We start from the raw sequence: 15,855 nt of genomic DNA on the forward strand, positions 1-15,855 counted from the left end.
GGGCACTCCTTGCATGCATCAGCACTTCGTGTGGGCCAGCTCCACATGGGTCAAGGAGGCCCGGGGTTTGAACTGCGGACCTCCCATGTGTTAGGCAGATGCCCTATCCATTGGGCCAAGTCCGCTTCCCCCCAGTCCAGTATTGAAGCAGTCAATTCATTGTCTTTACTCACACCTTTGTCCAGAACAGCTTTTTCTATGTGTGACTCAGAAACCTTAATGTACCCAACAAAAGCTATAAAAGAATAGACACAAAGAGAAGGGATAAAGGCAGGGGATATAAATATCACAGTGGATTTCAAACTATTTAAGGACTTAGATGGGAATAAAAACCTATGATAGTCTGATATTTCCAATACTCACTAGCTGAAGAGAATCTGTACAGAAATGATTTGAGAGTCACATTGCAAACTCTACTGGGAATTTTATGATTCCTGAGCTAAGAGGCTGTCATCTTTGTACTGCTATTAATCAGCCAGGCTTGGTTTTTCATTCCCCAGAATAATCTATTTAATTGTTCCTAACCCCAGGCTGTGTCAGCCCACACTGAATCCCATCCAGTCTTCTGTCTCTTTGCAGGTCAGACTCCCAGACAGACTCCCAGCCATGTTTTCTGAATTATAGCCCCCTATGGAAGGGCAGAGAAAATGCTCCCATCGACCAACTGATAAGAGTTAGTTTTCTTTTAGGTTTTGGAGGGGAGGTGGTTGAAACCTCCAAAGCTTTTTCTGCCAACACATGGCAGCTGTCACAACTGTTTGTTTGAAATAGTTTCCTGAAAGACATTTGTAAATTTGAGATTAATACAAGGTGACTAGGGAATTGGTAACACCAATTTCTTCAGCTCCTTAAACTTCTGCCAGTACACAAGTAACCCCTGCCTTCTATAATTTTAAATTCTACCTTTGTGGACCTTGATAAAAGAGTTCATGAAATTATGCTGGAATTATTTTATGCGGATCTTATGACTCCCCTATCACATTCTCCAGAACACCTGTCATATACCTTCTCTGCTTGTTCAAGCTCCATTCAAGCTACTCGATCTTGCCTCCCACCTTTAAGAAATCAAAGGTATTCTAAGTGAGTTCCCCATACTTCTATTTTTCTTACATTTCTACCTAACATTCTAGTTTCCTTCCTTTTATCACCTTTCCTCTCTGCAGTGACTGTCTGTTTCCATCTACTCTCTCCTTAACCTCCAGCACACTGGCTTCCATCCCTACCATTTTCCTTACATTCTTCTAATTTTACCTGTAAATCCATGAAGTCAAATAATATTGGTAAAGCAATGCACAGTTGCTGACTCAAGTGTTCAGTAACATTGTAGGTCTTCTCAAATATCAACACACACACACATACATACACATACACATATGCACACATAGAGAATCAATCCCAATGGCTTTCCTTTTTCATTCTTTGATGTATAGTTGCTCATAGTACCTCTTATGTTTCTGTATGGTAGTAGTAGTAGTAATGTCCCTGTTTTCATTTCTGATTTTATTTATTTGCATCTTCTCTCTTTTTTCTTTGTCAGTTTAGCTAAGGGTTTGTCAATTTTCTTGATCTCAAAGAACCAACTTTTGGTTTTAATTCTCTTTATTATTCTTTTTGTTCTCAATTTATTTCTGCTCTGATCTTTGTTATTTCATTCCTTCTGCTTGCTTAGGGAATAATTTCCTGTTCTTTTTCTAATTCTTCCAGCTGTGTCGTTAAGTCATTGATTTTAGCTCTTCTTTTATTAATGTAAGCATTGAGGGCTATAAGTTTTCCCCCCAGCACTGCCTTTGCTGCACTTCATAGGTTCTGATATGTTCTTGTTTTAAGTCATCTCAAGATATTTACTTTTTTGCTATTTCTTCTTTGACCCACTGATTATTTAAGAGTGCATAGTTTAATCTCCATATATTTGTGAATTTTCCCTTCTCTGCCTATTGTTGATTTCCAGATTTATTCCGTTATGATCAGAGTAAGTGCTTTGTATAATTTTGATCTTTTTAAATTACTGAGATCTGTTTTTTGACCCAACGTATAATCTATCCTGGTGAAGGATCAGTGAGCACTTGAGAAGAATATATATTCTGCTGTTTTGCAGTGCAATGTTCTGTATATGTCTGTTAGGTTTAGTTCATTTATCATATTATGTGAACTTTCTGTTTATTTATTGATCCTCTGTCCAGATGTTCTATCCAATGATGAGAGTGGTGTATTGAAGTCTCCAATTATTATTGTAGAGACATCTTTTTCTCCCTTCAGTTTTCCTAGTGTTTGTCTAATGTAATTTAGGTCATCTTGGTTAGGTGCCTATACACTTAAGATTGTTATTTCTTCCTGGTAAATTACCCCTATTATTAGTATATAATGTCCTTCCTTGTCTCTAATAACAGCTTTGTTTTTAAAGCCTATTTCATCTGATAGAAGTATAGTTACTCCAGCTACTTTTTTGGTTACTTCATGTATGGAATATCTTTTTCCAGGCTTTCACTTTCAGTCTATTTGCATCATTGGTTCTAAGATGAGTCTCTTTTAGGCAGCATAGATGGCTCATTTCTTTTTTTAAAATCCATTTCACCAGTCTGTCTTTTGATTGGGCATTTAATCCATTAACATTCAATGTTATTGATATAAAGGCAATTCTTACTTCATCCATTTTGACCCTTGGGTTTTATCTATAAATCTTATTTTTACCACTCTTTTTACACTTTTAGCTACTTTTCCTGTTGTAATCTTCATTTCAAGGCTCTCTCCCAAGCCTCCCTCTCCTGTCTTTTCTTTTCAGGCTGCAACACTTCCTTTATTATTTCCTGCAGAGCCAGTCTTAGTTACAAACTCTCATTTTCTGTTTATCTGTGAATATTATGAACTCACCCTCATTTTTAGGTGGTTTTGGGATTGAACCCAGGACCTTGTATATGGGAAGCAGGTGCTCAACCACTGAGCTACATCCACTCTCCAATGAGAGTTGGTTTTTTTGTTTGCTTGTTTTTTGGAGGTACCAAGGATTGAAACTGGGACCTCGTATATGGGAAGCAAAAGCTAATCACTTGAGCTATATCTGTTCCCTCACCCTCATTTTTGAAAGTCAGTTTTGCCAGATATAAGAGAAAAACTTGGCTGGCATTTTTTCTCTTTCAGTATGCTAAATATCTCACACCATTGCCTTCTCCCTGTGATTTCTGATGAGAAATCAGTACTTAATCTTATTGGGCATCCCTTGTATGTGATGAATCACTTTTTTCTTCATGTTCCCAGGATTCTCTCTTTATCTTTGACTTCTTATATTCTGATTAATATGTGCCTCAGAGTTGGATTTATTGAGATTTATTTGGATGGGATACATTTTTCTTCTTGGACATGGAAATCTCTGTCCTTCAAAAGGGTTGATAAATTTTCTATCATTATTTCCTCAAATATTCCTTCTGTCCCTTTCCCCTTTTCCTTTCCTTCTGCGACACCCATGTCATATATGTTTGCATGTCTCTTGCCATCATTTAGTTTCCTGAGACTCTGTTTAATTTTTTCCAGTGACTTCTTGATGTCTTTAATATCTTTAGTTATCTCATTGAATTTACTAAGGAGATTTATTTGAACATTTATGATTAGTTCTCTCAACTCCTCTATGTCATCTGAGGCTTAATTTGTTCCTTTGACTGGGCCATATTCCTGTTTCTTTGTATGGCTTGCAATTTTTTGTTGGTGTCTCAGCATCTAATTTATTAGATGTATTTATTCTGGGCTCAGTTTCTCTCTTTAATCTAGGATCTTCTATTTGATGACTTTGTACTATAGCCCGTCTTTGATAATTGGTTCAGCTTAATTCAGAACTTTATAGTGGCTCATGTTTAGCCCAATCTGAATTTTTTCAGCTCTTTTAATCTGACTCTTGCCTTTTTCTCCTTGCTGGTTGTGGAGTAGGAGCCAAGGGTGCAGTTGATATTGTAAGTCATGAGGACTGAAGTTGCCCACATAGCTTCAGGATCTGATGAAGCTTCTCCCACCTTTCTCTGCTGACAAATGTAGCAACAGAGCTGCATCTGTGTGCAGTTATCTAAGCTGTGCAGGCCAATATGATCTGTAGTTGCATGGAGAGATTGATCAAGCTGCATGCTCATTCTTCTCCTCCTGGGATAGGGATGGAGCTGTAGATATGAGAAGTAAACTAAGCTGTGCTGGGCAAAACTGACCACAGTTGCCCAGATAGCGTGATGAAGATGAAGCACCAACGCCCCTCCTCCCCTGCCAGTGGTGGAGATGAACCCATAGGCGTGCACAACTTTCTTCTCTGTGCGTGCCAAAAACAACTGCTATTGCTTGCAGAGGATCAGGGAGCATTACCCCTCATGCTCCCTGTCATGGGGAGAGGGTGGAGACAGATATGTCTAATAATGTAGTCCGTTCAGGCCAAAAGTGCCCGCAGTTGCCCAGAGAACCTAAGGGAGCACTACTCCTCTTCCTTCCTGTTAGGGGTAGGAATGGAGCCACAAGAGTGCACAACAGTCCTGTCTGTGCAGGCTAAAAGTACCTGCAGTTGCCCAAAGAGCCTGAGAAAATACTGCCCTTCCTCCTGTCCTATTGTCAGTGGGGATGTAGCCATCTGGGTACTCAACAATCTGGTCTGTGTGGGCCAAAAGTGACTACATTTGCCTGGAGAGGCTCGTGCCAGTCCCTCCAGTTCCCTCTCTGCTGGAGGCTGTGCTGGAGCCTAGACTAAAGCAGCAATCCTACCTGGGTGAAAAGAAGCCAGACCCAACCATCACTGTTATTTTCAGTCAGCCCTCCTTAACCTCATGCCTGGGGTGGAATTAAAATGGAGGCTACCAGCCTCTTTCCAACTTGTACAGGTTCAAATTTTAGCTATTCTTATGTATGGCCATTAGCCAGCCAAATTTACTAATCATTAACTGAATTCATTACCTGACTCTTCCTCCCCTGTTTTTGGGAAATGGAGCTTCCAACTTCAGCCAGACAAATCTCCCAAGGCATCTTGTGCTGCCAGTAGGAGATGGGCACTGGTCTCTGTGGCATGGAGTACTCTACTCACAAATCTTCACTGCATATGGGCAGTCTCCTCCTTTTGTTCTTCCAAAGATGTTGCAGATGCTCTTCTGGTCTCCTAGGCCCCCCAAACAGGTTAATAAGGTAGCACTTGGTGATTACTTATTACACTGTTGGATGAGCTGACTCTTGGAGCTCCTTACTCTGATGTCATCTTCTACATGTCACTCTTTGATAACTTTTTCTAATACATCAATCTCATTAGTCTACTTAGAAAACCTTACTCTTGAGTCATTTTCGTAATTTATATTTTCCTAAAATATAATCCGTTCATCAGTATTTTCCTAGTTATCCTTGATTGTGCACAGTATTCTTCTATAATCCTTTGTAATTATTTCTTATTCATAATCAAACTTCTTATCTTTTAAAATAACCAGTTCATGGATAATTGTTTAACTTTTTCTGATTTTTTTAAAAAATTTCATTAACATCTGCTTTAATCTTTATTATTTTACTAAAGTTTGTTTTTTTCCCCATAGCTTATTGAATTGAATGCTTAGTGTGTTTTTAAAAAAAGATTTATTTTTTAAATTTCTCCCCACCCCCTCATTGTTTACACTTGTTGTGTCTGTCTGTCTTCCTTGTTTCTTTAGGAGTCACTGGGAGCTGAACCTGCGACCTCCAATATGGAAGGGAGGTGCTTAATCTCTTGAACCACCTCCAGTCCCTGTTTTGTTGTGTCTCTATGTTTTTCTTCTTGTGTCTCTTGTTTTATATCATCTTGTTATATCAGCTTGCTGTACCTGCCTATTGTGCTAGCTTGCTGTCATCTTTCGGAAGCACTGGGAACCAGGGACTTCACAAGTGGTAGGTAGGCGCTCAATCGCTTGAGCCACATCGACTTCCTGAATGCTTAGTGTGTTTTTATTATTTCCGACAATAATAAAAGCTCCAAAACTATATAGTTTCTATTTAGAGCTTCAACTATAACCCATTAGTCTTGAAAGACAGTATTGTAGCTATCTTGATTTTTCTCAATAGTGTGCCATTGCCTTTTTTGACCTGTTTTTGTCTAAAAAGAGTGTTGTAATTTTTTTTCTAAATCATTTGCTTTCCTTTGGTTTATCTTTTTATTCCAAATTTCTAGGCTTATTGCATTGTATGTAGAGAATGTGACTTGAATGAACATTTGTGCTTTAACTTAACAATGTTTTCTTCATGGCTTCATATATAATGTTTTTATAAATGATTCAGATGTTTGAAGAAAATTTGTATTGTCTAGAGGCTACAAAGATCATTATATCAATGAATTTAGGCTTAATAATTATTTCTTAATGTATATGCTAATTTATTTTTTCTGTTTAATTCATCAAAATCAGTGTAGTAACCACCTACAGCCATTGTTGTATAGTTAATTTCTCTTGACATTTCTTCATCCCTGTCATCCCACCTTAACCCCCTTTCCCCCTACAATTTTTAATTACAAAATTATTACATGTTTATGATATATATGTGTGTATATGTGTACATTTGTGTGTATATATGTATATATATGTCAGTTTGTGTGTGTATAAAATCAAACACACTTTTCTTTTTTTCTTATTCCTCAGGGATAACAACTATAAAAATGTAGAATGTATCCTTCCAGGTTTTTTTTGTATCTTACCACTTTTGTTAAAATTTTGACCGTCCTTTCTTTAAAAATCATAAATTATATAAGTAGCACATAAATGCATAGATACTTATGAATATATGCACATATAAAATATGATTTTAATGGGTGTGTGTTTAATGATTTTTTTGGTTATTTGGATAGGTCATGCTGTATTGATTGTTCTGCAACTTGTTTTTTCTCTTAAGAATAAATATTAGAAATCTCTCCCTGTAAGTATAGATCTACCCCATTCTGTTAAACTGCTGCATAATATTCTATGAATGTAAGCATTGTTTAGTTACCCAACCCCTTTGATGAATTTACTCTGTTAATTTCACCTCAATTAGGAAGATATATTTTGCATATGTTTACCTCATTTCTTATTCTGTTTTTAGTCAATATAATCCAGGCTTTTAGACACAGATTATTATTTTTTAATACATTATCTTCCCTATGAAGAATGAGTTTTGACATTTTCATTAAGTTTTATAGCCATGCTTGCAATAATTGAGTATGAGCTTTTTGTTTTATTGGCTTCATTTTTATTAAAATTTATTTTATACTATGTGTGGTATATTATGCACCCCAATTTAGACATGTTCTTAATTTTAATCCACATCCCTGTGGGTGTGAACCTATTGTAAACAGGACCTTTTGAAGATATTATTTTTAGTTAAAATGTGATCAACTGTAGCAGGGTGGACTTTAAACTGATTCCTGGAGACCTTATAAAAAGAATAACCTGGAATCCAGAGCTAGAGAAAACCACAGGAAGAAGCAGGACCAGGACGTCAGTGAGAACCTGGAAGGGTAAGAAAGGAACTTTGCTTTGTGACATGACGCACAAATGCAAGCCAAGGAACTCCAAGCATTTTGACAAACCAGCACCAGATGCTACTGACCCTTGGAGGAAACAAGCTTTCTAGCCTCTGAAACTGTGAGTCAGTAAATTACAATTGCTTAAGCCAACCCATTGTGTGGTATTTATCATAGCAGCCTAGCAAACTAAGACACCATGCTTCCCCATACTTGTTCATTTATTTTCATTTACTTCTTAATCATTTGAAACACATTTAAGTAAATTCTTAAGTAAACATGCTCTTGTGGCATGCATTTTGAACACTTCAAGTCTAAGAATTTCTATATTTCTGTTTCCTTTGCCCATAGCTTAACTACTTACAGATTCCTGGATCACAGTCTTCTCCTCCAAATGCCATTGACATTCTTTCATTATCTTCTGGTATTCAGTGTTATAGAAGACGTGTTTAATGCTAAACTGATTTTTGTTTCTCTTCTTTTAAATAACTTAGTTTTCTGCTTGGATGTTCATAAGATTTTCCCCCTTTACTTTTCCTTTACCTTGAAATTTAAAAATATATTAGATGTGGATGTTTTTGTATGGTATATTGTGAGTCCTTTCAATTTAAAGGTCTGAGTGTTTCTTTGGCTTAGAGACATTTTCACCTTTTATTTCTTTGATTATTTCTGTTTTGCCTTATCTCTTCTCTCCTTTTGATTATATATGTATATATGTGAATGTGTGTGAAAACGTATGTATCTCCAGAATCTATTCTACATGCTTCTCAAATTTGAACTCATTATCTTAAACTCTCTTTTACATTTCAGTTTTGGGAGAATTTCCTAAAGTTGCCATTGGAATCACTGGCTTGGATTTTCCCAGTATCTGATCTGTTCACAGTATCTGTTACAGTTTAAAATTAAGTAATTATTTTTTTCACCAGAAACCAGTATTTCTGGATCCTATTTTCATAAATTCGAAGTCCTATCAGATTTTGTTGAGAATATACTTAATTTTTTTCCAGTTATTTGGAGTGAAAATGTTTCATAGGTAGACATTTGCTCCAATTCCCTCAGAGTGTTTATTCTTTAAAAATTAGTTATTCTTTTTCACTTATCAGGTTGATTTTCTCTGTTTATTCATTTTTCTAGAAGGGATTTTTTTGGATTTTGGAATTTGAAATAGGTTTTGTCATATTTATCTTTTAGTATAAGATTAAGAATGATGTTTTCATTTTCTGTAGTTTTGGTTTATTTATCACTTTCCTTTTCTTCTTACTCATCTCCAGATGAGGAGAACAGTGTTTATGAAGAGTTGGAAAGGTGTTCTAGCTAGAGACAGTCATGAGGGAGAGAACCTTGCTGCTGTGTTGAAGGGCTTCTTGATCACATTTATAGTAGTTGCTTGAAATTACCTGGAGCACTGCAACTTTTCTCTAGATGGCACAAAGACCCTTATTTGGATCTTGATGCTGAGAAGACTGAAAACCGTATTATGTGAATAATAGTTTAGAGGGGGTTAAGTTATTTGGTATAGAGTGGAGAAGATTTATAGGAGACATAATAACTGTCTTCGTTATCTGAAGGGCTGTGATAGAAGGATTAGACATGTTCCATGCAGTCCTAAGTGGTAGGAATATGTTAAAAGGATAGGAGGGTAGATGGGCAGGAAGGAGTATTGCTATAACTGACATACCTGCTGATTTAAATATTTATTGACTCTAAATTCCAACCGTTTATTCAGATGTTACCTACACACTGAGATGTTACCATTTGATACCAGTATGTTTGCATAGGTCGCCAAGGGCTACATGAGATCTTGGAGGGAGGTTATACAAGTACTGTCTGTGTCATTAGATCACAGAGACATTATCATACGAGAACTGCCGCTTTCCATTCCTACCCCATCTCCTCTTTTTTTTTTATTTCCTGACCTTGATCCCTTGATACTTAAGTGGTGATCATTATTGTTCATCTGCTTGAGTCCTCCTCATCCATTTCCCATTATATTCTTTTTGACAGTATGGTAGGCAGAAGAAATAAGATGTCCACATTCTAATCTCCATAACCTGTGAATATGTTACTTTACAGGCAAAGGGGAATTAAATTAACTTATGGAATTAAGATTAATGATGGAATTAAAATTGCTAATCAGATGAATTTAACATAGAGAGATTATCCCGGATTATGCACATTAGCCCAAGAGCTCTTAAATGGAAGTGGGAGGCAGAAGAGTGATTCAATGAGAGAATGGCTTGGCTGGCCATTTCTGGCTTTGAAGATAGAAGGAGGCTGCAAACAAAGGAATGTGGGCAGCTTCTAGAAGCTGGACAAAGCAAGAAAATGAATGCTTTACTAGAACATCCAGAAAGGAACACAACCCTGCCAACACCATGATTTTAGCCCAGTAAGATCCATTTTGGACTTCTGACCTCTTGATCTTACAGATAATGACTTTGTGTTATTTTAAGCCACTAAGTTTGTGATAATTTATTACAACAACAATAAGAAACTAATACAAGTTTCTGAAAAGATCCCAGGAACACAAAAACTGCTACTTGGTATTTCTGTTATTCAGAAACTTAACGTCTGTTTCTGAACTGTTGTAGCCAAACATTTTCTAATAATCATTTGCCCATGAAAATATACATCTATTTCTCTGATGCTTTGGATTGATATATTTTTTGATTATCTAGTTTCCAATTAGTGAGAGTAGCTTATACAGAAGGAGAGCCAATGAAGTAAAGCTTACAGGGAGGGTGATTTCCACTCAATAAAAGGAAGAATTTTCTGTTAGAAGCATTCAAATATAGATTGGCCTATATTCCGAGGTGCTATGGCAGTAACCAAACAACTGTTGAGTGGAGACATTAGAGAGGATTCATGCGTGGTGGCCTAGTATGCATTTTATTGTCCTCGAATCCTAAGAACCTGAGGGGTTGTGAGGAAGAAGCATCACTGAGGATTGGGTGCGACCCTTGGGTACAGTTGTATAAATTGTGTCTACACAAGACCTGTAGTCAAAGGGGAAAGTGGGCAGTAAAATCTAGCTCATACTGTTTGCCAGGCTTTTCATTCTGTTTGTGGGGATCCTGTGCTTTAAGAAAAGGGCAACTTTTCTAATTCATACAAAGGCATTGTCTACTTGATAAGATATATATCTGCAGGGCTACATTAACCCAAAGAAGGCACTTTTTCCTAATTTGCACAAAGATGTCATCTAGGCCAGCACTAACTCCAGGACTAGGCTATAGCAATTGACTTCTTGGAGTTGGTGAAGGCAAGAAGAGGATAAATAAAAGGAAGGTAGGGGAGGAGGATTATATTACTAATTCTTTAATCTCATTCTGGCTTCTCAGTTCCCTCAGTTCACTTCCAAATGGTATTACTGGTACTTGCTGCCAGTCGACAATTCTAGCAGCATATCTAGATAGGAAGAGAAACTAGTAAACAGGCTAATTTTGTTTATTAGTAAACTAATACTGTTTACTAATAAACCAGTCTCTGAGTATTTCTTTTTTTTTTTCTTTTTTTTTAAAGATTTATTTAATTCCCCCCCCTCCCCTGGTTGTCTGTCCTTGGTGTCTTATTTGCTGCGTCTTGTTTCTTTGTCCGCTTCTGTTGTCGTCAGCGGTACGGGAAGTGTGGGTGGCGCCATTCCTGGGCAGGCTGCACTTTCTTTTCACGCTGGGCGGCTTTTCCTCACGGGCGCACTCCTTGCGCGTGGGGCTCCCCCATGCGGGGGACACCCTTGCGTGGCAAGGCACTCCTTGCGCGCATCAGCACTGCGCATGGCCAGCTCCACACGGGTCAAGGAGGTCCGGGGTTTGAACCGCGGACCTCCCATATGGTAGACGGACGCCCTAACCACTGGGCCAAAGTCCGTTTCCCTCTCTGAGTATTTCAGAGCTAAATAAATTTGATCTTTTTTTTTTTGGAGTTCATTGTACAAGGTAGTAGCAAATAAGGAAAGGAAGAATCTTAGTATTGGGATCCAGAGGAAAAGACAGAGCAGTTCTCTGGTTTCTAAGACTGGTCATCTGCCCCAAATGTGTAAGGATAGATAATACCAAGATACTCAGAGGAATTGGAGATACACCCAGGTTCCTAGCTGAGGCTGTTCCCATGTTCATAGCAAAATCCTAGCTGGTGAGGTCTAGTAGCTCCGCTATTTTTGATATTGCAGACATTCCATGTAGCTAGATCTGTCTGGATGTGACTTTGGACCTTGGCCATATCCAGATTCCAATATTTTTTGTGTATTCTTCTAGATGGCCTTTGAGATGAGTCATGAGACCCTGTACTTGGCAGTAAAGCTGGTTGATCACTACCTAATGGAGGTAATATGCAGAAAGGACAAACTACAACTCCTTGGTTCCACAGCCTTTCTGATTGCAGCAAAATTTGAGGTAAGCCTGAGTCCATAGGGCCTGGAGTGAACTATTGAGGTTTCTTTACAAGCCAGGGGGGAAGGGGATATGTTTACACACACATACACAGATGAATGTATATATTTGTGCCTGCGTGTGTGTATATTCTGTATATGATTACACACGCACATACGGGCATAATTATTTTCCTACCAAAACTTTTGTCTGTCTTCCCCAAGCAGGGAAGCTGATGTTAGATAAATAGGGTGGTGTTATCTCAGTTTCCTGGCATCATCAAGGCTTTTCCATTTTCTGTTTGAAGATGTGTGTATGTGAGCATGTACTTAATTAAATGGGTAGTTCATTTAAGGCTTCATTCTGTTCTATGATTCTCTGCCCCTTGCACTTTTTTTTTTTGCCCCAAACCTGTGCCCTTCTAGTGGAGTCTTGTCTGCAAATATAAGAAAATATTTCCAAACTTGGGTACTGGAGGCTTTTACATGGTAATGATTCTAAATGGCCCAAGTGAAATAGTAATTTTTTAAATTAGGGAAGTTGGAGCTTACAAAATAATCATGCGTAATATGCGGAATTCCCACACATCACCCCTCCACTAACATTTTACATTTTTGCGGAATATTTGTTACACGTTATGAAAGAACATGATCACTAACTATGATCCGTAGTATACATTTGGTATATTTTTTCCATACACCCCCTATTATTAACACTATGTATTAGCATAATACCATTGTTATAGTCATGAGAGAACAGTCATATTTGTACTTTAATCAAAGGCCATCTTCCACCAAATGATTCACTGGGTTATACAGTCCCATGCCTGGTTGTACAATCTATCCAAAGTGTACACTCAATGGCTCTCACTTTCTTCACAGGATTGTGTAGTCATCACCCCAGTAAACCTTTGAATGTTTTCCTTAGTCCAAAAGAGAAAATCTCCAACCCTCATCATTGACCCTTAGCATTGATATAGTACCTTCTTTGATATCGATGCAAGAGTATTACAATATTTCTGTAAACTATAGTCCATAATTTATATTAATTGTATTTTTCCCATGCATCACTATATTCTTAACACCTTGTAATAGTGACATATATTTGTTCGAGCTCATAGAAGATCTTTCTCATATTTGTCTTATTAGCCACAATCCTCTTTGACCACTGGGTTCACTATGTTACTCAGTCCCTAGATTATTCTCTAGCTTTCTTTCAATTGTCATTTACATCCCTAGACTAACTCTTTCAACCACAATCCCATTTATAAACCAGCCATCTTAGTTATACTCACTGTTGTGTATTACCATCAACTCTATCCATTTCCACACTTTTACAGTGAAGCTAATTGAAAATTCTAAATACAGTAAGCATCAGTAACCCTTCTCATTCCTCATCTTTTTTTTGTGGTAACCTGTAGTCTAGGTTTTAACTCCATGTATTTATTTTTCATATTTAATTCATATTAATGAGACCAAACAATATTGGTCCTTTTGTGTCTGGCTTATTTGACTTAGCATAATAACTTCAATGTTCATCCATATTATCACATATGTCCCAATTTCATTTCTTCTTTACAGCAGCATAACATTCCATAGTATGCATATACCACATTTTATCCATTCATTGGTTGATGGACACTTGGGTTGCTTCCATCTTTTGGCAATTGTGAATAATGCCACTGTGAACATTGGTGTGCAAATGTCTGTTCATGTCACTGTTTTTAGTTCTTCTGGATATATTCCTAGTAGAGGGATTGCCAGAACATATGGCAGTTCTATTTTCAGCTTCTAGAGGAACCACCAAGCTGTCTTCCACAGAGGCTACACCATTCTACATTCCCACCAACAGTGAAGAAGTGTTCCTATTTCTCCACATCCTCCCCAGCACTTGTTTTCTATTTTCTAAAATAATGGGGATTCTATGAGGTGCGAGATGATATCTCATTGTAGTTTTTTTCTAACAAATCAATTTTATTGACATGTGATAAAGCATAGAACTATCCAAAGTGTATAATCAATGGCATTTGTACAATCACATAGTTGTGCATTCATCACTCCAGTCATTCCTAGTGCATCTTCCTTATCCAAGCAACAAAAACAACAATGTTAAAAGGCAAAAGTCAACCAGGCAAACAAAACTCATCACCTCTCAATCTCTCTATGCTTCCCCTGCCATACATAGCTGCAATTCTCTTTCCTTCTCTCTAGTTGGCTTGTATTTATATTTTGTAAAAACAGTCTTATATCTGCAATCTCACCCATATTCATATTTTCCATGAAGTTTCACTATATTATACAGTCCCAAGTTACATTTTTTAGCTTTCCTTTTAGCAATATAACTCTCCTTAGGATCTCTCTTTGAACCACTGTCATACCCATGTAACAGATCTGCTACTCACAAGCAGCATGACATTTCCATTCATTTCCAAAGATTTACAAACAATCTTTTCACCAATTCTGCACAGATTAACCATCAGCTTCCCATTCTCTACCCTCATTCTATTTTCTCGTGACTTATATTCTAATTATTAACTCCATGAGTTTACACAATATATTTAGTTCATAATAGCACAATCATACGATATTTTTTCCTTTTGTGTCTGGCTTGCTTCACTTAACATAATGTCCTCCAGGTTTATCCATGTTGTCATATACTTCACAGCTTCTTTTTACTGCTGTATAATATTCCATTGTGTGTATACACCACAGTTTGTTTATCCATACATTGGTTGATGGACACTTGGGTTGTTTCCATCTTTTTGCAATCATGAATAATGCTGCTATGAACATTGGTGTGCAGATGTCTCTCAGTAGTATACATTGTAGTTTACACTCTCTCCCAGTCCATTCAGTGAGTTATGTCAGGATATATAATGTCCTCCATCTGTCCTTGCAATATCAGTCTAAGTCTTTTGCCCATTTTTTCAATTGGATTGCTTGCCCTTTTATGGTTGAGTTGTATGAGCTCTTTATATAGAATGGAAATCAAACCCTTATAGGATGTGTGGTTCCCAAATATTTTCTCACATTGAGTGCATTTCATTTTTACCTTCTTGACAAAGTCCTTTGAAGCACAAATATGTTTAAGTTTGGTGAGGTCCCATTTATCCATTTTTTTTCTTTCATTGCTTGTGCTTTCAGTATAATATTTAAGAAACCCCTACTGTATTAGTCAGCCAAAGGGGTGCTGATGCAAAGTACCAGAAATCTGTTGGCTTTTATAAAGGTTATTTATGTGGCATAAACACTTAAAGTTACAAGGCCCTAAAGAGTTCAACTCAAGGTTGGTTTTTCACCGAAGTCAGTTGCAATGTGTTGAAGCAAGAGGGTTGTCGATCTCTTCAAGGGTTCTGCTTCCTTTCTGTCAGCTACAGGCTGGCATATGGCTTGTATCTCTTCCTGGGGCCACAGAATCAAACATTCTCTCCTCTTCTGTGTCATGACAAAGTTCTCTCCTCTGGCATCTATGGAGCTCTCTCTTTCTGTGTATCTTCTGTGTGTCTTCTTGAGTGAATGTCCATTTATATAGCTCATCAAGGGAGTGGGAACTTAACCTGAGTTACATCCTACCAATGTGGTCAAATCAAAGCCTTAATCTTAACATATTTAATCAAAGACGTCTCAGCTGAATCTAATAAAATCAACGGGTATCACATCCAGAGGAACACACCAGTTTACAAACATAATCTCTCATTTTGGAATTCACAAATAATCTCAAACTGCCACACCCACCTACCACCAGATCTTGAAGATATCATTACATTTTCTTCTAGGAGTTTTATGGTTCTTGCATTTATATTTAGATCTTTGGTCCATTTTGAGTTAATTTGTATAAGGTAGGGGACCTCTTTCTTTCTTATGAATATGGATATTCAGTTCTCCCAGCTGCATTTGTTGAATAGATTCTTCTGCCCCAGCTGGGTGGGCTTGACAGCCTTGTCAAAAATCGCTTGACCATAGATGTGAAGGTCTGTTTCTGAACCGTCAATTTGGTTCCATTGGTTTATATGTCTATCTTTAT

The 15,855-nt window shown here is 37.4% G+C and overlaps 1 protein-coding gene across 1 annotated transcript in view; it reads left to right on the top strand.

Moving 5' to 3' along the window:
* Nucleotides 1-15,855, top strand: part of CCNB3 (cyclin B3) — a 124,902-nt gene that overhangs the window by 97,948 nt on the left and 11,099 nt on the right. The window contains 1 exon segment of the mRNA XM_058291063.2: nucleotides 11,719-11,856. Coding sequence (XP_058147046.2) covers nucleotides 11,719-11,856 — 138 coding nt within the window.

Source organism: Dasypus novemcinctus, chromosome X (genome assembly GCF_030445035.2).
Source record: "Dasypus novemcinctus isolate mDasNov1 chromosome X, mDasNov1.1.hap2, whole genome shotgun sequence".
Classification (NCBI taxonomy): Eukaryota; Metazoa; Chordata; class Mammalia; order Cingulata; family Dasypodidae; genus Dasypus; species Dasypus novemcinctus.